Consider the following 25158-nt stretch of genomic DNA (forward strand, 5'->3'; position numbering starts at 1 on the left):
GTGAAGAGGCAACATGGTGTAGTGATTAAGAGCAGTGGTTAGGAGCAGCGGACTCCCACTCCTCCACATGAGCAGCAGACGCTAATCTGGTGAACCGGGTTGGTTTCCCCACTCTTCCACATGAAGCCAGCTGGGTGACCTTGGGCTAGTCACAGCTCTCTTAGAGCTCTCTCAGCCCCACCTACCTCACAGGGTGTCTGTTGTGGGGAGGGGAAGGGAAGGTGATTGTAAGCCACTTTGAGTCTTCCTTAAGTGCTGGAGAAAGTCGGCATATAAAAACCAACTCTTCTTCAACTAAGGAGGCTCAGACAGGTTTTGCTGAAGAAGTGGTGGAGGAGGCAGAGGGCTTGGAAGAAGGTAAAGAGGCAGCTGCTCTCCTCTGCATAGCCAGCAAGAAGATGTTTGGGCAAAATGTGTTCTGGGCAGGGTGTGGTGTGGGTAAACCGTCATCCCACTTCTCTCTTAGGCTGTACCCAGATGGCAGCTTCCCACTTTGCCAGTTGCGTGGTTTAGTGATAAACCAGAAGAGGGGAATGGAGGGTTGTAAAGGGCACTGTTGCACGGAGTTTTGCAAAGGAGTCCCTACTTCGGATGGAAAACCTGTGCCGGCCCTTCCATTCTCAAAGCCTGCCATTTGGGGTAGCAGAGATCAGAGAAACAATATATATATTATATTATAAATGTAACTTTCTGATGAGTGGGTTCCATTGTAATTGACCAAGAATCCTTTTTTTTTTCTAAGCTCCATACGTGAAATTTGAGTAAGGGCAGTGGAGGGAACTAGTGGGTGTTAGTAGTCTAGCACCCCCACTCAATTAATTCCCCTACCTCTGATCTGGACTCTGCTCTGGAGAACCGGGTTCAATTCCCCACTCCTTCACATGAGCGGCAGGTGCTAATCTGGTAAACTAGGTTGGTTTCTCCGCTCCTACACATGAAGCCATCTGGGTGACCTTGGGCTAGTCACAGTTCTCTTAGAGCTTTCTCCGCCCTACCTACCTCACAGGATGTCTGTTGTGGGGAGGGGGAGGTAAGGTGATTTTAAGCCGGTTCCATTCTTCCTTGAGGAGGGGCTGTGGCTCAGTGGCAGAGCATTTGCTTGGCATGCAGAAGGTCCCAGGTTGAATCCCCGGCATCTCCAGTTAAAGGGACTAGGCAGGTAGGTGATGTGAAAGACCTCTGCCTGGAGAGCCACTGCCGGTCTGAGTAGACCATACTGACTTTGCTGGACCGAGGGTCTGATTCAGTATAAGGCAGCTTCATGTGTTCATGTGTTAAGTGGCAGAGAAAGTTGGCATATAAAAACCAACTCTCCTTGTTCTTCTTCTACCTTACAGAGCTGATCGAGACCATGGGGGTGGACTTTGATGTGAAGACGTTCTGCCACAACTTGCGGGCGACCAAGCCGCCGTATGAATGCCCTGTGGGCACCTGCCGCAAGATCTACAAGAGCTACAGCGGCATTGAGTACCACCTGTACCACTACGACCATGACAACCCGCCACCCCCGCAGAGCACCCCTCTGCGCAAGCACAAGAAGAAAGGCAGGCAGGGCCGCACCGCCAACAAGCAGTCACCCAGCCCCTCGGAGACCTCCCAGTCTCCGGGCCGCGAGGTCATGACCTACGCGCAAGCGCAGCGGATGGTGGAGGTGGACCTGCACGGCCGCGTGCACCGCATCAGCATCTTCGACAACCTGGACGTGGTGTCGGAAGATGATGAGGCCCCTGAGGAGGCCCCCGAGAACAACAGCAATAAAGAGAACACAGAAACCCCCTCCGTGGCCCCCAAAGCCGGCAAGCACAAGAACAAGGAGAAACGCAAGGACTCCAATCACCACCACCACAGTGCCTCGGCTGGCAACACCCCCAAACTGCCAGAGGCTGTGTACCGCGAGCTGGACCAGGACACACCCGACGCGCCCCCTCGGCCCAGTTCTTACTACAGGTACAACCTCTGGGTTGGGATGCCTCGGAGAACCCTAGCTGGGAAGGGCCTTCTCAAGTCATCTTGACCTGATTTGTATCGGGGAAGGACTCATAATCATGGAGTTGGAAGGGGCCATACAGGCCATCTAGCCCAACTCCCTGCTTAATGCAGGATCAGCTAAGAGCATCCCTGATGAGTGTTTGTCCAGCCTCCGCTTAAAGACTGCCAGTGAGGAGGAACTCACAACCTCCCTAGGTAGCTGATTCCACTGTCAAACAACTCTTACTGTAAAAAAAGTTTCCTAATATCCAGCCGGTGCCTTTCCACCCGCAATTTAAACCCATTATTACGAGTCCTATCCTCTGCTGTCAACAGGGACTGCTCCCTGCCCTCTTGAGGCTGTAACTCTGTTTGTAGAGCATCTGCTTGGCACACAGATAGTCCCAGGTTCAATCCCCAGCATCACCAGTTAAAGGGACTAGGCAAGGAGGTGATGTGAAAGGCCTCTGCCTGAGACCCTGGAGAGCCGCTGCCAGTCTGAGTAGACAATACTGCCTTTGATGGACCAAGGGTCTGATTCAGTAGAAGGCGGCTTCATGTGTTCTAAGTGACAGCCCTTCAAATACTTAAACAGAGCAATCATGTCCTTGAGATTGGTGAAGGTTGCTATAAGTCTCTCTTCTGCCGTCTTATGGGGTGCCTGCTCAGGAACAAACTGGACAATCTCCCAGTGTCTTTTAACGTGTACGTTTCAGATGCATGCAGCCCTGAGTCATATCAGGGCCTTTCAGGGAGGGGGAAAGGGAGGGTAAAGACTTTACCCCCCACCCCGTGAAATTTTCTGTATCGGAACTGCCTTCTTCATACTGTTATTATCTACCTTTCTATTTTCCAAGGACCTGTGGGTAGCTTTCATGACTCTTCACTTATCTTATTTTATCCTCACAACAACTCTTCGACGTAGGATAGGCTCTTAACCACTACACCACGAAATCCAGTGTGGTGTAGTGGTTAAGAGCGGTGGTTTGGAGCGGTGGACTCTCATCTGGAGAACCGGGTTTGATTCCTCACTCCTCCCCATGAGCAGTGGAGGCTAATCTGGTGAACTGGATTTGTTTCCCCATTCCTACACGTGAAGCCAGCTGGGTGACCTTGGGCTAGTCACACTCTCTCAGTCCCACCTACCTCACAGGGTGTTTGCTGTGGGGAGGGGAAGGGAAGGCGATTATAAGAAGAAGAAAAAGAAGAGTTGGTTTTTATATGCCGACTTTCTCTACCACTTAAGGGAGACTCAAACCGGCTTACAATCGCCTTCCCTTCCCCTCCCCACAATAGACACCCTGTGAGGTAGGTGGGGCTGAGAGAGCTCTTAGTAGAACAGTAACTTGCCCAAGGTCACCCAGCTGGCTTCATGTGTAGGAGTGGGGAAACAAATCCAGTTCACCAGATTAGCCTCCACTGCTCATGTGGAGGAGTGGGGAATCAAACCCGATTCTCCAGATCAGACTCCACCACTCCAAACCACCTCTCTTAACCACTACACCACGCTGGCTCTCACCAAGCTGGTTTGACTCTTCCTTAAATGGTAGAGAAAGTCAGCATATAAAAACCAACTCTTCTTCTATTGGCCCTGATGGAAAGGGCTGTCAAGTTGCAGCCGACTTACGGTGACCCAACAACATTTTCAAGGCAAGAGACTTTCAGAGGTGGTTTGCCCCACCTACCTCTGCATAGCGACCCTGGACTTCCGTGGTGGTCTCCCATCTAAATACTAACCAAGGCCGACCCTGCTTAACTTCTGAGATCTGACAAGATTGGGCTAGCCTGGGCCATCCCTAGAAGGGGGGAAAGGTGGGCATTTGTCTGCTGCATGCCTTTTTTTTCCTTTTGAGGACTAATAATTGTGGGAGGCAGGAGGCGATGTCTTGGCCGTTGTGAGGAACAGTTAACCTCACCCTTCCCTCCCTCTAAGGCTCCAGTCTGAACTGCATCTTCACATGGTTTCTATTACCATTTTAAAAGTGCCGGGGAGATCCAGTGATGGCTGTCCCAGTCTCCTGTCTGATCTGGCCCTCGCTGCACTAAGTTCCAGTGTGGAGACCAATGTAGGGCGAAAACACAGGGTTGCTTTAGCCTCCTTTATTCCCTTTTTCAGCCAGGATTCAGCCAGGATCGAATGCATGTGTTTTGCTGAACATGCGTTCGATCCTGGCTGAATCCTGGCTGAAAAAGGGAATAAAGGAGGCTAAAGCGACCATGTGTTTTCGCCCAGAGTCTATATCAATTGAGAGCCAGCGTGGTGTAGTGGTTAAGAGCGGTGGTTCTCAAAAGAGCACTGTAGGTAGGGAACTTGCGGGAACGCCCCTGTCCAAATCTCTGATAACTCTGTTCCAAAAAGCTTAGTGTGAGTATACGTGTTGTCTCCTCCATCATTTTATCCACGCATCAACTTGTGAGGTCTGCTAGGCTGAGAGAATGAATGGCCCAAGGTCACCTGTTGAACTTCATGGCAGATTGGGGGTTTGAACTTGGGTCCCCCCTGGTTGGCATCTGGCGCTCTAACCACTGTGCTATACCGGCTCCAGTTAACCCAGCACTTCAGGGTCCATAGCAGAAAGCATTGTTGCCTGTGGATTTCAGACGGTGATGGGAAAAACATTGTTGGCAACTAGGGAAGTGTATTTTATTAATTTTGAAAACTTCCATCTGATTGTGACAAGCCTTGACCTGGATAGTCCAGGCTAGACCGATCTTGTCAGCTCTCAGAAGCTAAGTAGGGTTGACCCTGGCAGGTATTTGGATGGGAGGACCTCCAAGGAATACAAGGGTTGTGACTCGGAGGCAGGCGATGGCAAACCTCTGAACGTCTCTTGCCCCGAAAACTTTACAGGGTTGTCATAATTCAGATGTGACGTGATGGCAAAAAAATAATAAATGGTGAGCGTTCACCATGTGGAGAGTAATGAATGAGTCTGGCAAGAAGGCTGATGGCGCGACTGGCGGCAATCATACTCTTATTCAGTCTAGTGGAAAGTTGGCGGGCACTCTCAAGCGTTAAAGCATTTGCTTTGCATGCAGAGAAGTCCCAAGTGTAACCCCCGGCAGTAGGTGACGAGAAAGACCTCTGCCTGAGACCCTAGAGAGCTGCTGCCGGTCAGAGTAGACAATACTGACCTTGATGAACCGATGGTGTGGTACAGTAGAAGGGAGTTTCATGAGTCGTGTTTGGCCACTTTCAGTCACACAGAAATATGGGGGAGGAGTGCTAACTCTCACGGTGTGGGCAGAGGCTCCTGTGATCAGCTGTGTCTGGCTACAGCTGCCAAGCGTTAAGTTTTAAAGCGCCCACAAAAATTACAAAATCACACAAGGTTGGAAGAGACCACAAGGGCCATCCAGCAACCCCCTGCCATGCAGGATCCCACAATACAAAAATCACAAAATCACACAAGGTTGGAAGAGACCACAAGGGCCATCCACGGCACAATGTTTCTAATCCGCACAAAGGCTTAGTAACTTGGGGCAGGAGGGCGAAATGCCACACTGCGCAGTATCCCTGTGGGCTCTCCAATCTCTGCTCCCCCCTCCTTTGCTTTTTTTTTTTTAATTATTATTTTATAAATTGAGGATACAGAAGGAAGGAAGGGAGGGAAGGGGGGAAAGTAAAACAAAACATACTTTATCCTCCGAGCCTTAACAAAGTTTATGCTTAAAAGGGAAAAAAATAAAAGTACTATTAGAAGTTCTGTCCTTAATCTTTGACCCTAGAATGTCTTAAAGCTCTATCAAATATCTAGCAAAACGTAGCTACTCTTTCTATATCACTACAAATTCTCTGCTAAATTACTTTCTAGTTTTTTAGATTGTTTATATGTTGTTTGAATAATAATCATAAGAAGGCTGCCATTTCAACTCAAATTCTTCCATTGGTTTCTTGTTGACCAATTCCATTAGTTTGGCCATCAAGGCAAAGTCTAAGAGTTTGTTGGTCCACTGAATAATATCTTCTTCTTAAGACCTCCTTGGTCGCCCTCCAAACCAGACCTGCCACTGAGTCTCTGCTGTCCCCCTCCCCACTTCTCAGGTACATCGAGAAGTCAGCTGAGGAGCTGGACGAGGAGGTGGAGTACGACATGGATGAGGAAGATTACATCTGGCTGGACATCATGAACGAGCGCCGGAAGACGGAAGGCGTGGCCCACATCCCCCAGGAGGTCTTCGAGTACCTGATGGACCGGCTGGAGAAGGAGTCCTACTTCGAGAGCCACAACAAGGGTGACCCCAACGTGCTGGTGGACGAGGACGCCGTCTGCTGCATCTGCAACGATGGGGAGTGCCAGAACAGCAACGTCATCCTCTTCTGCGACATGTGCAACCTGGCCGTGCACCAGGAGTGCTACGGCGTCCCCTACATCCCTGAGGGCCAGTGGCTGTGCCGCCGCTGCCTGCAGTCCCCTTCCAGGGCCGTGGACTGCGCCCTGTGCCCGAACAAAGGGGGCGCTTTTAAACAGACGGACGACGGGCGCTGGGCCCACGTGGTGTGCGCCCTCTGGATCCCGGAGGTGTGCTTCGCCAACACGGTCTTCCTGGAGCCCATCGACAGCATCGAGCACATCCCCCCGGCCCGCTGGAAGCTCACCTGCTACATCTGCAAGCAGCGGGGCTCCGGGGCCTGCATCCAGTGCCACAAGGCGAACTGCTACACGGCCTTCCACGTCACCTGCGCCCAGCAGGCCGGGCTGTACATGAAGATGGAGCCCGTCCGGGAGACGGGGGCCAACGGCACCTCCTTCAGTGTCCGCAAGACCGCCTACTGCGACATCCACACGCCGCCGGGCTCCATGCGGCGCCTGCCTGCCCTCTCGCACAGCGAAGGGGAGGAGGAAGAGGAGGAGGAGGAGGAAGATGGGAAGGGCTGGAGCTCCGAGAAGGTGAAGAAGGCCAAGGCCAAGTCCCGGATCAAAATGAAGAAGGCGAGGAAGATCCTGGCGGAGAAGAGAGCAGCCGCTCCTGTGGTGTCGGTACCCTGCATCCCTCCCCACCGGTAGGGGCCCTCTCCATCCCTCGCTGTTAACATTTTGTGTCTTAGGGTGCAGAACTAGGGGAATGGCAGAACTGTTGTTGTGGAAATGGCTTGTCGAGTCTGCAACAGTGAGGAACACCCTGCGAGAGCCGGCTGGGTCTGTGGGGCTGTGCGTTTGGCGCCCCAAACCAGAATTCCCAGGTGTAGGTCACCTGCTCCCATCAGCTGTGTACTGGAACGTGTTTTGGCTGCAGTCAACACGAGACAAACAGCCTCCCCCTCCTCCTGGAGAGGTTATTCCGGGAGCGTGCATTTTATTTATTGCAGGTGGATCCCAGAGGTTTTGTCTCACGGGGTTGCAGCCAACAACAGTTCATATGCAGGTCTCGGGCTCAGGTGACCTAAACCTGGGAATTCTGATCCCCCCCACACACACAGGCCCAGCCTGCCCGCCTCTTTGTCTCTATCAGAGAACTACATCCGGAGACAAAAGATCGAGTCTTTTATATCCCGCGGCATTACGCATGAAGGCTGTCTTATACCGAATCAGACCCTTGGTCCATCAAAGTCAGTATTGTCTACGCAGACCGGCAGCGGCTCTCCAAGGTCTCAGGCAGAGAAAGGTCTTTCACATCACCTACTTGCCTCGTCCCTTTAACTGGAGATGCCGGGGATTGAACCTGAGACCTTCTGCATGCCAAGCAGATGCTCTTCCACTGAGCCACGGCCCCTCTCCAAAATCCGATATCAGTTTTTCAGGCTACGCAGCATTTTGCTTTGTGAGTTATAAGACGTGTGGCAACTGTCTTTGGATGCAGAAGTGTCACAAAGTTCATTCTTTATTGTCGCAGTCATAGACTAGCATACATACAAATTACAGTCAGTAGTTATAAAAAGAGGGAAAAAACTGTATAAAATCAGAAACTTAAAAGCCAAGCTAAGGGTAGCTGTATGGCTATCATAAGTAAATTCTGCGAACCTCAGCTATAATATAGGTTAGTGCTGTGTATCTAAGGCCATTAATCCACCTCCTTACTTATAAGTGTGTATCTCCTCTTAATAGCTAAAAAGCAGAATTCTGCCATTGCATGGGATACAGCAGCCTCCTTATCGTCAAGCAGGGCTAACTCCGTATACACACACCCCAAAAAAATTTCAGATGCTTAAAACAATAGTTTTAATGCATAGTTAAATTGTGGAACTCCCTGCCCCAGGATGGGGTGATGGCTGCCACCTTGGAAGGCTTTAAGGGTGGACATGTTCATGGAGGAAAGGGTGTTCATGGATACTAGTCAAAATGGATAGTAGTCATGATGCATCCCTATTCTCTCCAGGATCAGAGGAGCATGCCTCTATTATCTTGGGTGCTGTGGAACACAGGCAGGATGATGCTGCTGCAGTCGTCTTCTTTGTGGGCTTCCTAGTGGCACCTTGTTGGACACTGTGTGAACAGACTGCTGGACTTGATGGGCCTTGGTGTGATCCAGCAGGGCCTTCCTTATGTTCTAACGAGACAGCAGAGGAGAAATAGTATTTGTTGTCACAGCAAAGCACTATATGTGTGATTGATTCGACTGCATTGGCCGAACGGGGCAACACCGTTGTTCCATAGGCAGATGTAGAAACCTTCCCTCTAAAACAGCAGAAGAAGTGACACAAAAAGTATAAACGACACCGAGTCACCTGGGGTGCTGCCGCCGATCCACGCGGACCCCGTGACTCATTTCCAAATTCAAGATGCATGTGAACGCGCTGCAAAGCCAAACAAGGCTCCTTTCTCGTTGCCTCTTTGGTTCCTTGTTTCATTCGCCTCTTCTTTCGTCTGTGTAACTCTGCACTCTGGCAAAATGTGCCGGGCGGAATGTTGGACCCCCCGCAGGCTTCGTTGCGCAGGTTGCGTTCAGACCATTTGACAGGACACGGTTTGTTCAAAAAACCCCCCAGCTCGTCGTGAGGTCTGAAACCTGGGCTTTTCGGCTGACGCTGAACTGGGATTTCAAACTAGGCTTTGTAGCTGGTTTTGGTGGCTCGTTGTGAATTTGGTGGCCTGTCGCTGAATTCACTTCCCATCGTCTCTTGAGTGCCACCGCCCCTTTGCTCTGACCTGGCTGATGATGGGGAGATGTCCTCTGGGGTGGGGGTGGGGTTCAAAGGAGGCGAGAAGCAGACAGGCCAGGGTTCAGCCTCTTCTCTGAAAGTCAGGGACACGCTCCTTTGTAGCAGAGGAGGGATTTGAACCCAGATCAGACCCAAAATAATCGCCCACTAGCTTACAGTCTTCCCAGCATCGTTGTCTTACAGTGCTTTAGTTGGGGACCAGGTAGAGAGGGGGAAGCATCCCCCCTCCCTCAGGGCTCTTGGTTTTTGTCATCGTCACACCACCATATCCTCCCCTGTATCATCAGAGGCTGATGGTGGGACGCTGGATGGGGTATTTAGGGAGCTAAGACAGTTCCCTCTGGGGCTAACTTGGGGGAGTGGGTTTTGCTTCTCCTTCAGGGCGTTAACTGGGAGCCTCATCTTTCAGTTGAACGGAGGCTTGGGGTGGCTTGAGTGGCCACACTCGTCCCCTTTCACATCAGTGGGTCTGTACCCTTCTCTGCCCCTCCCGCCTTGTCTTTGTGAGGCAAGAACGTCCGGTTCCGAAGCAGGAAAAGATCAAGTTCGGCAGGAAGCCTGTACTGAAGTAACTGTACAGTACTCTCTTGCCAGTACTGAAGTACTCACTTGCCAGTACTGAAGTAACCCTTGCCAGTACTGAAGTACTTGCTTGCCAGTACTGAAATAACACCTTGACAGGTAGAAAGTAGGCTCCTTTGAAATGTGGTGCTGGAGGAGAGTGTTACGGATACCAAAAAAACAGATCAAGTCAAGCCTGAACTGACCCTAGAAGCTAAAATGACTAAACTGAGGCTATCGTATTTTGGTCACATTATGAGAAGACAAGAGTCACTAGAACAGACAGTCATGCTAGGAAAAGTTGAGGGCAGCAGGAAACGAGGAAGACCCAACAAGAGATGGATTGACTCAGTGAAGGAAGACACAGCCCTCAGTTTGCAAGATCTGAGCAAGGCTGATAAGCATAGGATGTTTTGGAGGACATTGATTCATAGGGTCACCATGAGTCGGAAGTGACTTGATGGCACTTAACACACACACTACTGAAGTACTCGCCAGTACTGAAGTAACACCTGGTCAGTACTGAAGTACTCGCTTGCCAGTACTGAAGTAGTCATTTGCCAGTACTGAAGTAACAACTCTAACACAGTTTTATTGATTAAAGGTGCTGTGAAGCTTTTTTTCCTTGTTCCCATAAGGCTTTGAGCTACTAACTTAAGGCAAGCCCATGACCAGCCTGGCTGAGTGTAGTATTTGAACTCGGGGCTTCCCCCCCACCACACACACACACACTCCAGGTCACTTCTCTGTATGCCGCGCACTGCCACTGCTTGGCTGTCCCTCTTTCCCTTAGCCCTGTGGTTCAGTCGGGATGTGTCCTGCCCGCCTGGGCCTTGGCCTTCCTCAGCCCCCCCCCCCCAGATGTGGCCCAGCTGAGCTCTTCCCCCTCTTCCAGCCAGTGTGGTGTAGTGGTTAAAGACTCTGATCTGGAGAACCGGGTTTGATTCCCCGCTCCTCCACATGAGCGGGGGAGGCTAATCTGGTGAACCGGGTCCTATTTCCCACTCCTCCACATGAAACCAGCTGGGTGACCTTGGGCTAGTCACAGTTCTCTCCGCACTCTCTCAGCCCCACCTACCTCACAGGGTGTCTGTTGTGGGGGGAGGGGAAGGGAAGGCGATCGTAAGCCGGTTTGATTCTCCCTTAAGCGATAGAGAAAGTCGGCATATAAAGGCCAACTCTTCTTCTTCCCGGCAGGCTCAGCAAGATCACCAACCGCTTGACCATCCAGAGGAAGAGCCAGTTCATGCAGCGGCTGCACAGCTACTGGACCCTGAAGCGGCAGTCCCGCAATGGGGTGCCCTTGCTGCGCCGGCTCCAGACACACCTCCAGTCGCACAGGAACTGCGAGCAAGGGAGGGCCGCCCCTCCCCCTCCCGTGTCCAAGACGGAGCAGGTGCGGCTTCTCTGGAGATCTGGGGCGTAGGGCGGGTGTCAAAATGTTGGGGGGTTGGGAGAGTGGACCCCCCCGGTGCCTGTGACTAACAGCATGGCCTCTCTCCTGGCAATCTGCTTGCGGTGTGAAGGAGCATGGGGCTTTTTAGGGAAAGCTAGCTGTGAGGTTTCCCCCTAGGGTGTGGCTCTGTACTTCCCAGGTCATATAATGGGGGGGGGGGATTTCAAGTGGGGGTGGAAATGTCCTGGCTGTCACGACAAGGCAAGGCAGGGTGGGGTGGTCCCTGGCTCCCTTCTAGCCGTGGTTTAAATCCTCTTTTCAAAAGTCCCGGGGTCAATCTTGGCACTTCCCATTAAATACTTGGGGTTAAAAAAAACCCTCTCCCGAGGCCTTTGAGAGTGCCTGCCAAAAGGAGCGGGCGGACCCAGCTGGGGTATTCCCTGACCCTCTGCCCTGCCGCTCACCGCCACCCCTCCCTGCTGTTTCACGGCTGCCGCGTCGGCAGGAGCTATAGCCAGTCCTCCCGTTTAGAGCCGCGGCAGACCTGTGAGGGCCAAGGGGGGGTGCCCCTTCCTCTCATAGACTCTGATGTTCCCGCAGCGAGACAACACAGAGGATAAGAACTGGGCCCTGAAAGAGCAGCTGAAATCCTGGCAGCGCCTCCGCCACGATCTGGAACGAGCGCGCTTGCTGGTGGAGTTAATCCGCAAGCGGGAGAAGCTCAAGAGAGAGACGGTAACTGCGCCGGGGAAGGGGGCCGGGGAAGGAGGCCCGGGCTTCCCTGGGGAGGGGAGATGGGCGGGGGCCTTCCCAGAGCATCTGCGAGTAGGCTTTCGCAACGGAGCAGCAGGGGAAGGGATTGGGCCTTGGCAGGGTAGCCAAGACGTAGTAAGAGCGAAGCACGAGGCTCAACTTAAGGGGAGGAGAGGGAGGGGATTGCAGCATTCCTGGAGGAGCTGGCAGGTGAGAGAGGAGAGGAGGAGGTCTTTGGGAGAAACAAAGATTTTCCTGGGGGAGGATCTTTGGCGATGGTGCCTTCTCTGCTTGTCGCTTGGCGGTAGCTAGTTCCTCTCCGTTGTCCTCCCCGCAAGAGCCTGCGCCTAGGACGTGTTTTTTGTATGACCTGAGCAAAACGGGGACAAGGAGTGTCCAGGATGAACATCTGCATTTCCTCGAGCACTGTTTTCCAGACAGTGGCACATGAACATGTGAAGCTGCCTTATACTGAATCAGACCCTTGGTCCAGCAAAGTCAATATTGTCTGCTCAGACCGGCAGCAGCTCTCTAGGGTCTCAGGGCAGAGGTCTTTCACATCACCTACTTGCCTAGTCCCTTTAACTGGAGATGCCAGGGATTGATCCTGGGACCTTCTGCATGCCACGCAGATGCTCTACCAACTGAGCCACGGCCCCTCCCCTGTCCCTGGGGCTCAGTAGGAGCACATGGGGGGGGGGTCCACAACAAATCAGGAATGGCCAGCAAGCTTTCAAAAAGATGGCTTGTCGACCATGCCTGGGATTCTGTCACGATGCACAGTGGCAGGGAAGGGTTCGCACCTTCTAGAGGGGCACCATGTCCCTTTCTTGCGAGGAGACCAGCAAGGCCAAGAGGCTAACTGGTCCTGATGCAAACAGAAAGTGGGAGGGAGGGGCCATGGCTCAGTGGAAGAGCATCTGCTTGGTATGCAGAAGGTCCCAGGTTCAATCCCTGGCATCTCCAGTTAAAAGGACCAGGTAGTAGGTAATGTGAAAGAGAGCCAGCGTGGTGTAATGGTTAAGAGCGGTGGCTTGGAGCGGTGGACTCAGATCTGGAGAACCGGGTTTGATTCCCCCACTCCTCCACATGAGCGGCGGAGGCGAATCTGGTGAACGGGGTTGGTTTCCCCACTTCTACACATAAAGCCTGCTGGGTGACCTTGGGCTAGTCACAGTTCTCTCCGAACTCTCTCAGTCCCACCTACCTCACAAGGTGTCTGTTGTGGGGAGGGGAAGGGAAGGAGATTGCAAGCCAGTTTGATTCTCCCTTAAGCTGTGGAGAAAGTTGGCATATAAAAACCAACTCTTCTTCTTCTGCCTGAGACCCTGGAGAGCCACTGCCAGTCTGAGTAGACAATACCGACCTTGATGGACTGATTCAGTGTAAGACAGCTTCATGCGTTCGTGTGATCGAAACGTGCAATTTGTTCAAACGTGCCCTAGAATATGCCATCAGGATCTTCAGTTGCCAGCAGGGGTTCCCCATCTGGCAGATTGCTGTAGGAAGTGTTCCCTGAGGATAGAGAGTTTGAACTCCGGTATCCTGTGAGACCTTCAAAGCTCCTCGATCTCATGGGCACCAGTCTCAAGGGGCAGGCATCTCAGGTCAAATAGCTTGTTAGCCACAAACCACGGGACGGGAGTGGAAAATAACACCATTGAAGAACGGCTAGAAGAGGCCCCCCCCCCCCCCGTGAGCCCCTATGCCTCGAGGGATGCTACCTTGGCCGTCGGTTCCCTCCGCCTCCCCCCCCTTCCCCAAGGGCCCTCGTGCTCTCTTAACACTCTGCTACTTCAGGGGTCCGGGCTTGGGTGGAGCTGGCGGGCCCGGGGACGCCGGCGCTGAGCAGACCCTCCCCTCTCTGTTCCAGATCAAAATCCAGCAAGTGGCGCTCGAGATGCAGCTGACCCCCTTCCTCATCCTCCTGCGCCGGACCCTCGAGCAGCTCCAGGAGAAGGACACGGGCAACATCTTCAGCCAGCCGGTCCCGCTGTCTGAGGTAACAGAACTCTACGAAGTAAGAACCCCTCCACCCCCAATTTCTACTTTGCTCTCTTCCCACCCAGCCCTGGCGCTGGTTTCTGTCCCCCTTGGATCGACGCATCCCTCAGTGGCTTTTTGGGCCTCATGGCAACCCCCCCTTGCTTGGCGCCCCCTGGCCCGGCTTGGTCAAGAGGGCTGGCAAACGTTCCGCCAGCTGCCCATATTGCTGCAGTTGGGGTCGGGGTGCGTTTTGAAAATTCTGGACTGGGCTGCGGAAAGTTTAGGTCCCCTTGCTTCTTCTTTGTTTGTGTGTGGGGTGGGAAGGTGGGAGGGAATATTCCTTGATTGTTTATTTTCTAATGTTTGTGTTGTGGTGCGGGGAAAGAAAGGTTGGGACAAAAGTCTTCCGAGCCACGTCCGAGCCTCTTTCCAGTGTCCAGGCTTAACCCCGGAAGGGGGAGGGGCTGCGGCTCAGTGGTAGAGCATCTGCTTGGCATGCAGAAGGGTCCCAGGTTCAATCCCTGGCATCTTCAGATAAAGGGACCAGGCAAGTAGGTGATGTGAATAGACCTCCACCTGAGACCCTGGAGAGCCGTTGCCGGTCTGAGTAGACAATACTGACTTTGATGGACCAGGGGTCTGATTCAGTACAAGGCAGCTTCATGTGTTCATGTGTTAAAGGCATGAAATAGACTGTAGTTGCAGGTCCATATGTTGCCTCCACTTCCTGCTGGTCGCCATGCCACATATTCCTCTTCAGATCTACACAGAAAGATTACTTTTTTATAGAAGAGAAATCCATATATCCTGTAGTGGAATGTGACAATACCCTCCAGGTAGCGTTTCATGGCCAACCGTGCAATCCTAAGCCACGTTATGACCAACTCGGCTTGCTAACTTCAATGAGCTTGAGGGTATAACTCTGTTTAGGATTGCACTGTAAATCGTTTTGAGAGCCTGAGCCGTCTTTGATTGGGGTTGTGGCTCAGCAGCTAGAGCACATGCTTCGCATGCGCAAGGTCTCAGGTTCAGTTCCTGACATCTCCAGTTAAAAGGGGGATCTTTGGCAGCAGGTGTCGGCAAAGACCTTTCTCTGGCTAAGAGCGCAGACGACTGCTGCCAGTCAGAGTAGACAACACCAAGCTAGAGGGACTTGGTGGAAGGTAGCTTCATATGCTTAGTTTTGCGTTTCTGGTCTTGCTCCTGGGAACTTTTTTCCCCATCAGCCTGCATGCGTGCGTTCCCAAAATGCACTGGATGAAAGAGAGCATGGGCAAGGCGCCCTCGCCACAATCCATTAATGATGGCACCTGGCACATGTGGTCTTGTATCCAGTGGTTTCTGTCAATTAACTGTTCTGGGAAAAGCATGCCCCTAAAGGGTGTTATGGAGCAGTATGTCCGCATTGTCCCGGGGAACCTCATCTAATTTCAGATCCATACATCTAAGGTTAAAGGATGACGTTTCGGGGGTAATGTTGGTAGGCTGCACCTTAGCCCCCTTTAAGAGCAGCTTTTCCTAGAATTTGCGGTCTTTTATGCGTGGCTGTTTCACTCGCCGTCACCCCTCCGACGACTTTGGGTCTTTGATTATGCATGCCGTTGCCGACCGTCAGAGGTCGACCCAATCTCCCCCTGTGTTTCCCCACATTTTGCCCACATTTTCAGAGACCTGTGTTATCTCGAATTTGAAAACGCAGTCGAAAGGCAGGGGGAGAGCGAGGCGACCTCTGATGGTCGGAAACAGCATGCATAATCAACACAAAGACCCGAAATCGTCGGAGGGGTGACAGCGAGTGAAGCAGCCATGCATAAAAGGCCTGCTTGTCTGAGCATACTGATAACATAAACCTCATTTAATTTTAGCCAATAGCAACGTGCCTTCCTGCCCAGCTATCATAATCAAGGGTCCAAGTCAAAATGTATAGATAATGGTAATGAGCAGTCCTTACATGCTACCTCTGGTACAGTTGTGTCCGAAGTCAGTTTAGCTGTTTGTATTCAAACAGATTTTGTCTGCATTTCTAACTGCAGGGCTCTTGCAGGAATGCAGAAAGTTAACCTGATTAATCAGTCCTGGTTTTCCACCTAGGAGCCATCATAGGTATGAAGGGGTTACAGACTGTTTGAATGGAGGAACTAATAAGTAGCTGAGAAAGTTTGTAATCTGCCCCGAGCAGGTCTCGGGGGAGGGAGCACATACATTTCCCAATAAATACCTGTGATAGAGATGTGGGAAGAAGGAGGGACCTTTTTTTTATCCTCCATATCCTAGAACAGGGGTGGGGAACCTTTTTCCTGCCAAGGGCCATTTGCACATTTATGACATCATTCAGGGGCCATACCAGGTGTAGATCTCCCGGTGGGGGGGAGAGGCTAGGGTTGCCAGGTCTCCAGCCACCACCTGGAGGTTGGCAACCCCAGGGGACGCCACACAAGACCTGCAGGGTGCCCCCGTTACCCCCTCCCAGGCGGGAGGGCAGCCAGCAGTGGACCCGAGCAAACGAGGTGCCAGGGGGGGCGCAGCCCACAGTCGATCGGCAAGGGAGGAAGGGAGGAAGGAAAACAGAGAAAGAAGAAAAGGGAGGGAGGAAGAAAGAGAGAGAAAGGGAGAAAGAAATGGAGAGAGAGGGAGAAAGAAAGAAAAGGATGAAGGGAAAGAAAGAAAAGGACGGAGGGAGACAAAGAAAGAGAAAAAGAGGGAGAAAGAGGGAGAGAAAGGAGAAAGAGTGACAGAAAAAGAGGAAGAAAAGAGAGAAAAGCCTTCCCCCCTCACACACACACACACACCCTCGCACGCTGGCCCTGCGTGACCGGGCCCCAGCCTCCCCGCCTCCCCCCACACACACACGGCGGCGCACAGAGCCCACACGACCGGATCCCAGTCTCCATGCCCTCCCCCCCAGAGTCCACAAAAGCCCCCCCCCCCCCCGAAGCCTGATCAGCTCCCGCATGCATGCTCTGCCGCCGGGAGCTGCCAGCCTCTTCCCCCCCCTCCCTCTCGCTGCTCAACAGCTGACAGTCAGCAAGAGGAGGTCCAAAGGGCGCCGCAGCGCCGCTGTAAACTGTGGCCCCAGGAACACCCTTGGGGAGGGCCGCCCTGGGCCCGCCTCCGCAGCAGGGCCCCGGAGCTCCCGAGGGCCACAAAAAATGTCCCTGGGGGCCGCATACGGCCCCCGGGCTTGAGGTTCCCCATCCCTGTCCTAGAAGGTCGTGTCTTTAGTCACATGGGCTAAGCAGTAAGATCAAGTCTGTTAGGAGGAGGATGGAGTTTAGAACGTAAGAAAAGCCATGCTGGCTCAGACCAAGACCCATCAAGTCCAGCAGTCTGTTCACTCAGTGGCCAACCAGGTGCCTCTAGGAAGCCCACAAGCAAGACGACTGCAGCAGCACCATCCTGCCTGTATTTCCCAGCACCTAAGATAATAGGCCTGCTCCTCTGATCCTGGAGAGAACAAGCATGCATCATGACTAGTAACCATGGATAGCCCTAGCACCGTTACCATAAGAACATAAGAAAGGCCCTGCTGGATCAGACCAAGGCCCATCAAGTCCAGCAGTCTGTTCACTCAGCAGCCAACCAGGGGCCTCTAGGAAGTCCACAAGCAAGACGACTGCAGTAGCATCCTGCCTATGTTCCACAGCACCTAATATAATAGGTGTGCTCCTCTGAGACTGGAGAGAATAGGTATGCATCATGACTAGTATTCATTTTTACTAGTAGCCATGCATGAACATGTCTACTCCCCTCCATGAACACGTGTACTCCCCACTTAAAGCCTAAGTTTGTCCGAAGACTGGGATGTTTTGGTATTTGGAGGGCCTTCAAAAGTGCCCAGAAGGGTTGGGGGCTAAGAGCGAGGCCTGCTGAGAAAGGAAACTGGTCCTGGGATGAGTTGCTGGGTCCCCAGGTAGAGCAAAGAGCCTGAGAGATGGGGGTGGGCTGGTAATTGCAAGGGGGCCTTAGAAGACGAGCAGCACCTACAGCGGGCGAAGGGAACGGCATAACCCAGTTTGCAAGTTAGGTTGCAGGTTTGTTAGACACCTTGCTCGAGCTGCCTCCTCCGCAGCTCCCACCGAAACCAAACAAATCTGCTTCTATAAAGTTTTTTGGACACTCTTCACAAACCGCAGGATTGTAGCGGTGCTGGGAAGTCTGTTCATCGCTGTGTCGTGCGCCCACGCGGACTGGCAGTGCCCCTCGCAAGTGGGGAGATTGCAGCGGCTCGGGCAAGAGTTTTAAGTGCCTGTGTCTGGACTGCTTTTAACTTTTCATTTCTCGGAGCAGGTATTTCCCCGGGAGGCGGGCTCCGAGTCTCTTAGCCGTGCTGCTCTCTGTCCCCCGCAGGTCCCCGACTACCTGGACCACATCAAGAAGCCGATGGACTTCTACACCATGAAACAGAAGCTGGAGGGCTACCGCTACCTGAACCTCGACGAGTTCGAGGAGGACTTCAACCTGATTGTCACCAACTGCTTGAAGTACAACGCCAAAGACACCATCTTCTACCGGGCAGCCGTCCGGTTGCGGGAGCAAGGCGGGGCTGTGCTGCGCCAGGCCCGCCGGCAAGCTGAGAAGATGGGCATCGACTTCGAAACTGGCATGCACTTCCCCATGCCCGGGGAGGAGGCGCCTCCACGGGGCACTGAGAACGGTGAGCGGCGCTTGCTTTAACGGTCTCCTGCAACTGCAGGCGTTCCCAGGGAGAGGTGGGAGGGCCAGGAGTGGCAGCTTCTCCGGGTTGCCAGGGCAGAAGAGGACTCAGAGGCCACGTCGAGCTAGACTGGGGCCTCTTGGGAATAAGGAAGCGGCTGATTTTTCTGCCTGCAATCAACCCCTATGAAATTGCAGGTCTTGCTCTGTAATATTGTGGGTCCCAAAGGGATTCTGGCGGTGCTGGTGCAACCTCTGGCAATGCCGGGCCTCGGCCCATCCCACCAGGATGTGCTCTTAGAGACAGGCAGCGTGGTGTGGTGGTTAAGAACGGCAGGCTCTAATCCAGAGAACCGGGTTTGATTTCCCCACTCCTGCTCATGAAGCCAGCTGGGTGACCCTGGGCTAGTCACAGTTCTCTTAGAGCTCTCTCAGCCCCACCTACCTCACAAGGTGTCTGTTGTGAGGAGAGGAAGGGAAGGAGATTGTAAGCCAGTTTGATTCTCCTTAAAAGGTAGAGAAAATTGGCATATAAAAACCAACTCTTCTTCTTCCTCTTCTACCTCCTCCTCATTCTCCTCCTCCTCCACCACCACAAGCATCTTTGCCTGCCCTGGTTTGTGGTGTTCTGGTTTTAAAGAGTGGCAGCATGTCCTCAATCTGCCTTCAAAACAGAGTTGTTGTTTTTCATGTTACAATTATAAATTCTTGTTTTATTTACTTTCTTTATACCCCGTGGCTTTAAAGAGAGGCAGTGTGTCCTCAATCTGCCTTCAAAACAGAGTTGTTGTTTTTTATGTTACAATTATAAATTCTTATTTTATTTATTTTCTTTATGCCCCATGGCGCAGAGTGGAAAGCTGCAGTACTGCAGTCCAAGCTCTGCTCACGGCCTAAGTTCGATCCCGACGGAAGTCGGTTTCAGGTAGCCGGCTCAAGGTTGACTCAGCCTTCCATCCTTCCGAGGTCGGTAAAATGAGTACCCAGTTTGCTGGGGGTAAAGGGAAGATGACTGGGGAAGGCACTGGCAAACCACCCCGTAAACACAGTCTGCCTAGGAAACGTCGGGATGTGATGTCATCCCATGGCTCAGGAATGACCCGGTGCTTGCACAGGGGGACTACCTTTACCTTTTTTAATACCCACCTTTCTCCCCAATGAGGACCCAAAGTGGCTGACATCATCCTCCTCTCTTCCTTTTTATCCTCACTACAACCCTGTGATGGAGGTTAGGCCACGAGAGTGTGAGTGGCCCAAGGTCACCCAGCAAGCCTTCCCTGGCAGAGTGGAGATTGGAACCTGGAACTCCCAGATCCTAGTCCAGCACTTTAACCACTACACTGTGCTGGCTCATAATTATGCGTTGAAGGAGATGGTAGAGGGAAGTGGACAGGGGCCAGCCTTGCAGGAAAGTATCCCACACTCACACAAAATGATTAGTAGAAGAAGAGTTCTACTAATCCTTCCCTTCCCCTCCCCACAACAGACATCCTGTGAGGTAGGTGGGGCTGAGAGAGCTCTAAGAGAGCTGTGACTACCCCAAGGTCACCCAGCTGGCTTCATGTGTAGGAGTGGGGAATCAAACCCGGTTCTCCAGATTAGAGTCCACTGCTCCAAACCACCGCTCTTAACCACTACACCTCGCTGGCTCTCCGGTAATGGCCAATTTCTGCAGTTTCCAAAGACCAGTGCTGTCCAGAAGCTGGAAGTACGTTCTGCTGCCCAAACTCCCCCCCACCACCACCTTTATTCTGGAATCTGATCACTCACTGAAGTTAGAGCCACCTAGCAATTAAAGCTTTGCAGTAGTGGAGCACTGGAGGTAACCTCTGTTGGCCCTCCGTTCCAGTGTCCTGTTTCCAGCAGGGGCCAGACGGACGCCACCAGGAAGTTCTGGTGTAAGACTGCTCAAAGCTCTGTACGTTCACACGTGGGGTGTATGCGACAGACAAAATCCAAAACAGACACTTCCCAATGGGGGAAGTACGGGCGCGTCTCTTTTTCTCGACAGCTTGAGAACGTTTTATTTTTGCCTTATGAAAGAAATCACTGGCGAACTTTTTACTGTACTGTCATCTAAAGTACGGACTACCAGGTGCCAACTGAAATTTCCTGCCTGGTGGGAGGGGGATCCACTCCAGGGACCACCAATCTGCCACCATTGGACTAGCCCATTACGAGTTTCTCTTGTCCTGCTTGTGCAAGTAGAAATCCCCCTCTGTTATTTATTTATTGTAACCATTTTTTATGCCGCCTTGTCCTAGAACCTGCCCAAGGCAGCTTACAAGATAATATCTTTTAATATTTGGTTTTTATTATTTTTAATTAAAATCTAGCATTAGATAAGCCCCAGCCCTGCACAAAAACGTAGATCATTTAAAAAGCTTATTAAATATATTCACATAACAAAATCAGCTACACAACAAAGGAAACAAAGAACTATGCAGAAGCCTCAGATCCAATATAAAAGATTACCATCAAATTATAGTAAAGACAAAGGAAAAAGATGTGTGTGCTTCCCTCTAAGATGGTTGAGCCTTTACATATTCATTTCCAAATCCATCTCTGTCTGTCTGTCTGTCTGTCTCTCTCTCTCTGTCTCTCTCTGTCTCTCTCTGTGTCTGTCTGTCTCTCTCTGTCTCTCTCTGTGTCTCTCTCTCTCTCTGTCTTTGTCTCTCTCTCTCTCTCTCTCTCTCTCCTCTGATATAACGATTTAATACCTTATTCAAAATTTTCATGTAAGGCCCTCCAGCCATTAAAGAAAATTCTTCAATGAACGATGCCCTTAGATAATAAAAACGGACCGCAGACAGCTCGAAACAACAGTTTCCAGGATAAAATAGGGTTTTAAAAAACCAACCCCTTAATCAAAAGGCTGGGTGAACGGGAACATTTTGGCCTGGTGCCTAAAAGGAAGCAAACGAGGGCGCCAGGCGTGCCTCAAAGCCTACTGATCTCTTCAGGGCTGAACGGAGGCCAGCTTTGCAAAATTATCTTTGCAACTGACAGCTAGAATAAGTGCAGCGGGGATCATAGAAATCTACCGAGAACACAGCAGAATGGCAGAAGACAGTCACCCTGTTCTATATTCTCCTGCTCGCTAGTTCTCACTTTGGGTGATTTCTGAGCAACGCTCATGGCCCTTTTTAGGGACCGAAATGATGTGTAAGCCAAACCAAACAACAAAATTCACCACTTATGCAACCATAGTAAATCTACTCAAAATAAAGCATGAATGACCACAAACCAGCTTATTCATAAACAATATACTATGTATTTCTTAGTAACATATTAAAGTGTAATATCATACATGTACATAAATATTACAACCAAAGATAATCTGCAGGTAAATAGTGTCCATGCGATGATTAGGCAACAAAAAGCAACATTCCAGTCTTTGTAAAAACAGCAAAGGTTTATCTGGACGGTCCCACATGGTCATCCACTCGTCAGGGAGCCAATAAATGCATGATCCAAAAAATCTTATGAAAACGGGAACGGTATTTCCGGAATCACACCGTGTTTCATATAAGAAATACATCAGCCCAATAAACAATTATAATCGCTGGAAAGAATAATAGTATAAAGAAAGCATGATGTTTATAACAATACTAACACTTCCCCAGAACACCATTACCCTATAAAGATTCACATGAATAATATTACCCTACAAAAAGATTAAAAATACATACCTCATGAATTGGAGACCACCCTAATGTGGGTCTTCACAATACATCTGTCAGCGTATACAGCAAACCAAGGCAGGGTGCTTGTGAACTGGCCCTTGTTTCCTTGCTTCTTGCTCACCTTAATTGGCCAGACATGGCCCTGTTGGTGAACCCTCCCCCCGCCTTGACAGGCTATGTGTTCCTTGACTCAGATGAGGAGCGGCTGCTGTTGTCCGAGAACCAGAAGCACTTGCCCCTGGAAGACCAGCTGAACCTCCTCCTGGAGCGTCTGTCTGAGGTGAGCGCCGGGAAGCAGAGCGTAGGCCGCTGTCGGCGGGCCAAGATGATCAAGAAGGAGATCACGGCGTTGCGGCGCAAGCTGGCGCATCAGCGGGAGACGGGGAGAGACGGGCACGGCCCCTTGACTCGCATCATCCTGCCGAGCCGTAATCCGTGCGAGAAGGACACTCAGACTGACAGTGCGGCGGAGAGCAGCAGCCAGGAAACGGGCAAAGGTAAGGGGGCTTTGGAGGCTAGTGGGTGGGCATTGACTGCGTGGGTTGCCCTAAGAATATAAGAACAGACCAAGGCCCATCAAGTCCAGCAGTCTGTTCACACAGTGGCCAACCAGGTGCCTCTAGGAAGCCCACAAACAAGACGACTGCAGCAGCATTGTCCCACCTGCGTTCCACAGCACCTAATGTAATGGGCATGCTCCTCTGATCCTGGAATGAATAGGTATGCATCATGACTAGTATCCATTTTTACTAGTAGCCACAATTCGTCTGTGGCCAGAGATTGTCCTAGGACACAAGTGGGTACTTCTAGCAGTGGCCTACAGAAGTCGTGGAGTCACTCTTCCTTGGAGGATTTCCTGCAAAGATTGGTATCTGCCCATCAGTTTGGACTAAGTTAGGATCCCTTCAGTGATTCTGTGAAAAAAGGGTAGGAAGAGCATGTCCAGGCTGATGGTAACTCCCCTTATCTTGGCTTACATGCTTCCCAATCTAAATAGGTTTCCACTCTCCATTCAGAGTCGCTATGACATCTGCCATGACCCTGTAGTCCTATTGCATACCCTTGAATGTGTACCCAGGTTTCTCTTTTTCTCACCCCCCCCCACACCTGGGAGGGAAGGCAGCATGGTATAGCTTGATCTCGGCAGATCTCAGAAGCTAAGCTGGGTCAGGACTTGGATGGGAGACCACCGAGGAAGACTCCGCAGAGGACGGAAATGGCGAACCACCTCTGCTTAATCATTTGCCTTGAAAACCCCTGGCTGGGGTCGCCAGAAGTCAGTTGTGACTTGACGGCACTTACGTGCATACATACCCACATCCATTCTTTGCAAACTGAGTTGGGTGTCGTATGGGCCTCCTTTGGCAGAGGGTTCTGAAGAGCTGGCGTTCTAACCAAGAAGCCACACATTCTGGCAAAGGAGGACTGAACCTATCTGTAAGAAGGCACCAAAAAAAGAGCAGCAGGTTCAAGAACCTCCATGTAATGAAACTAATAATGCAGATTCCCACGCCACTTCCAGAAGATGAGCACAGGAAAGGAACCACTGAGAACGCCCCACTGGGTCCTCCCTTTCCCCAGAAATCCGTTCTACCTCTTTGAATCCTGCCCTTCCTTTATCAGGGCAACATAATGGGAGTGCCTCCATTCTGTCTTCACCAAAAGTTCCATGTGCCAGGCTACGACGCAAGGCATTGACTAGCCCTGGGTTACCCAGAGTGCTTTGTGGCCAAGGGGGGGATTTCTCTCCCCCCCATCCATATTCTCTCACACACCACACTGGGCTTTTAAATTTTTTTATTATTTCTCAAACAAAACTTACAAACATACACATACAAATTTAGATTATTTTGAAACTTAGTCTGATTACAATCCAATTATCAATTTTATAAATTTACCGCTGTCTACTTTCTGATTGTCCTGACCTGGATGGCCCAGGCTAGCCTGATCTCAGAAGCTAAGCTGGGTCAGCCCTGGTTAGTATTTGGATGGAAGACCACCAAGGATTACCAGGGTTGCTGTGCAGAGGAAGGCACTGGCAAACCACCTCTGTTAGTCTCTTGCCATGAAACCCCCCCCCAAAAGGGGTCGCCATAAGCCGGCTGCGACTTGAGGGCACTTTACACACACACACACTTTCTAATTATATTTACATATCTGATAGTGGATTTATTATTCTTACATTCTATTTCTTTTTCTAATTATCGGCTATATAATTAAAAATATTTTCCATTTTTCTCAAAATTCAGAGATTGATCTGTTAGACACCAAAGACATTAATTTAGTCATAGTTGCACATTTTGCTACTTTGTTTGTCCGTTCAGTTACATCTGGGTAATCTTCTCCTTTCCACTTTCTTGCATACACCACCCTTGCCGCAGTCACCATATACTTAAATAGTTCATTGTATATTTTTGGTATATTATTTGGCAAAATGTTTAACAACATACTTTTTTTGGATCTAGCGGAAACTTAATTTTCAATATTCTTTGCATTTCATCATGTATCATCATGATACATGATACCACATGTAGATACCACCACAGGAAAGCCAGCGTGGTGTAGTGGTTAAGAGCGGTGGACTCTCATCTGGAGAATGGGGTTGGATTCTCCACTCCTCCACATGAGCGGGGGAGGCTAATCTGGTGAACCAGGTTGGTTTCCCCGCTCCTCCACATGAAGCCAGCTGGGTGACCTTGACCCAGTCACAGCTCTCTCAGCCCCACCTACCTCACAGAGTGTCTGTTGTGGGGAGGGGAAGGGAAGGTGATTGTAAGCCGGTTTGATTCTTCATTGATTCATATAAAAACCAACTCTTCTTCTTCATCACACTGATTTTAGGAAGGCGCGTGGCTGGTCAAAGGGATTATGGTGGGAGGGGGGGCAGTTTTTAAAGTATGTAATTTCCAGTCTGTTCAGAATTCACTAGGTCAAAAGCAGCACCTTTTGAATTGAGTGTGCTGAGGCTTTGCCAAGCAGGTGCTGAAGTTTGATGGGGACCCTCACAGCTTCTTGACTAAAATCTCCCAGTTCAGAGAAACACTGAAACATGT

The 25158-nt window shown here is 51.1% G+C and overlaps 1 protein-coding gene across 5 annotated transcripts in view; it reads left to right on the forward strand.

Moving 5' to 3' along the window:
• Nucleotides 1-1342: 1342 nt before the first annotated feature.
• Nucleotides 1343-25158, forward strand: part of BRPF1 (bromodomain and PHD finger containing 1) — a 29402-nt gene continuing 5586 nt past the window's right edge. For 2 of the 5 annotated variants that reach the window (XM_056857089.1, XM_056855727.1), the window contains exons 1-7: nucleotides 1343-1947; nucleotides 6014-6973; nucleotides 10829-11027; nucleotides 11628-11762; nucleotides 13654-13800; nucleotides 18114-18420; nucleotides 22300-22602. In XM_056857089.1, coding sequence (XP_056713067.1) covers nucleotides 1352-1947; nucleotides 6014-6973; nucleotides 10829-11027; nucleotides 11628-11762; nucleotides 13654-13800; nucleotides 18114-18420; nucleotides 22300-22602 — 2647 coding nt within the window. In that variant the 5' untranslated portion in view covers nucleotides 1343-1351. The remainder of the gene's footprint in view (nucleotides 1948-6013; nucleotides 6974-10828; nucleotides 11028-11627; nucleotides 11763-13653; nucleotides 13801-18113; nucleotides 18421-22299; nucleotides 22603-25158) is intronic. The other 3 variants (XM_056855001.1, XM_056856344.1, XM_056857877.1) reach the window with 2 other exon arrangements.

The sequence above is a fragment of the Euleptes europaea genome, chromosome 1 (assembly GCF_029931775.1).
Source record: "Euleptes europaea isolate rEulEur1 chromosome 1, rEulEur1.hap1, whole genome shotgun sequence".
Lineage (NCBI taxonomy): Eukaryota > Metazoa > Chordata > Lepidosauria > Squamata > Sphaerodactylidae > Euleptes > Euleptes europaea.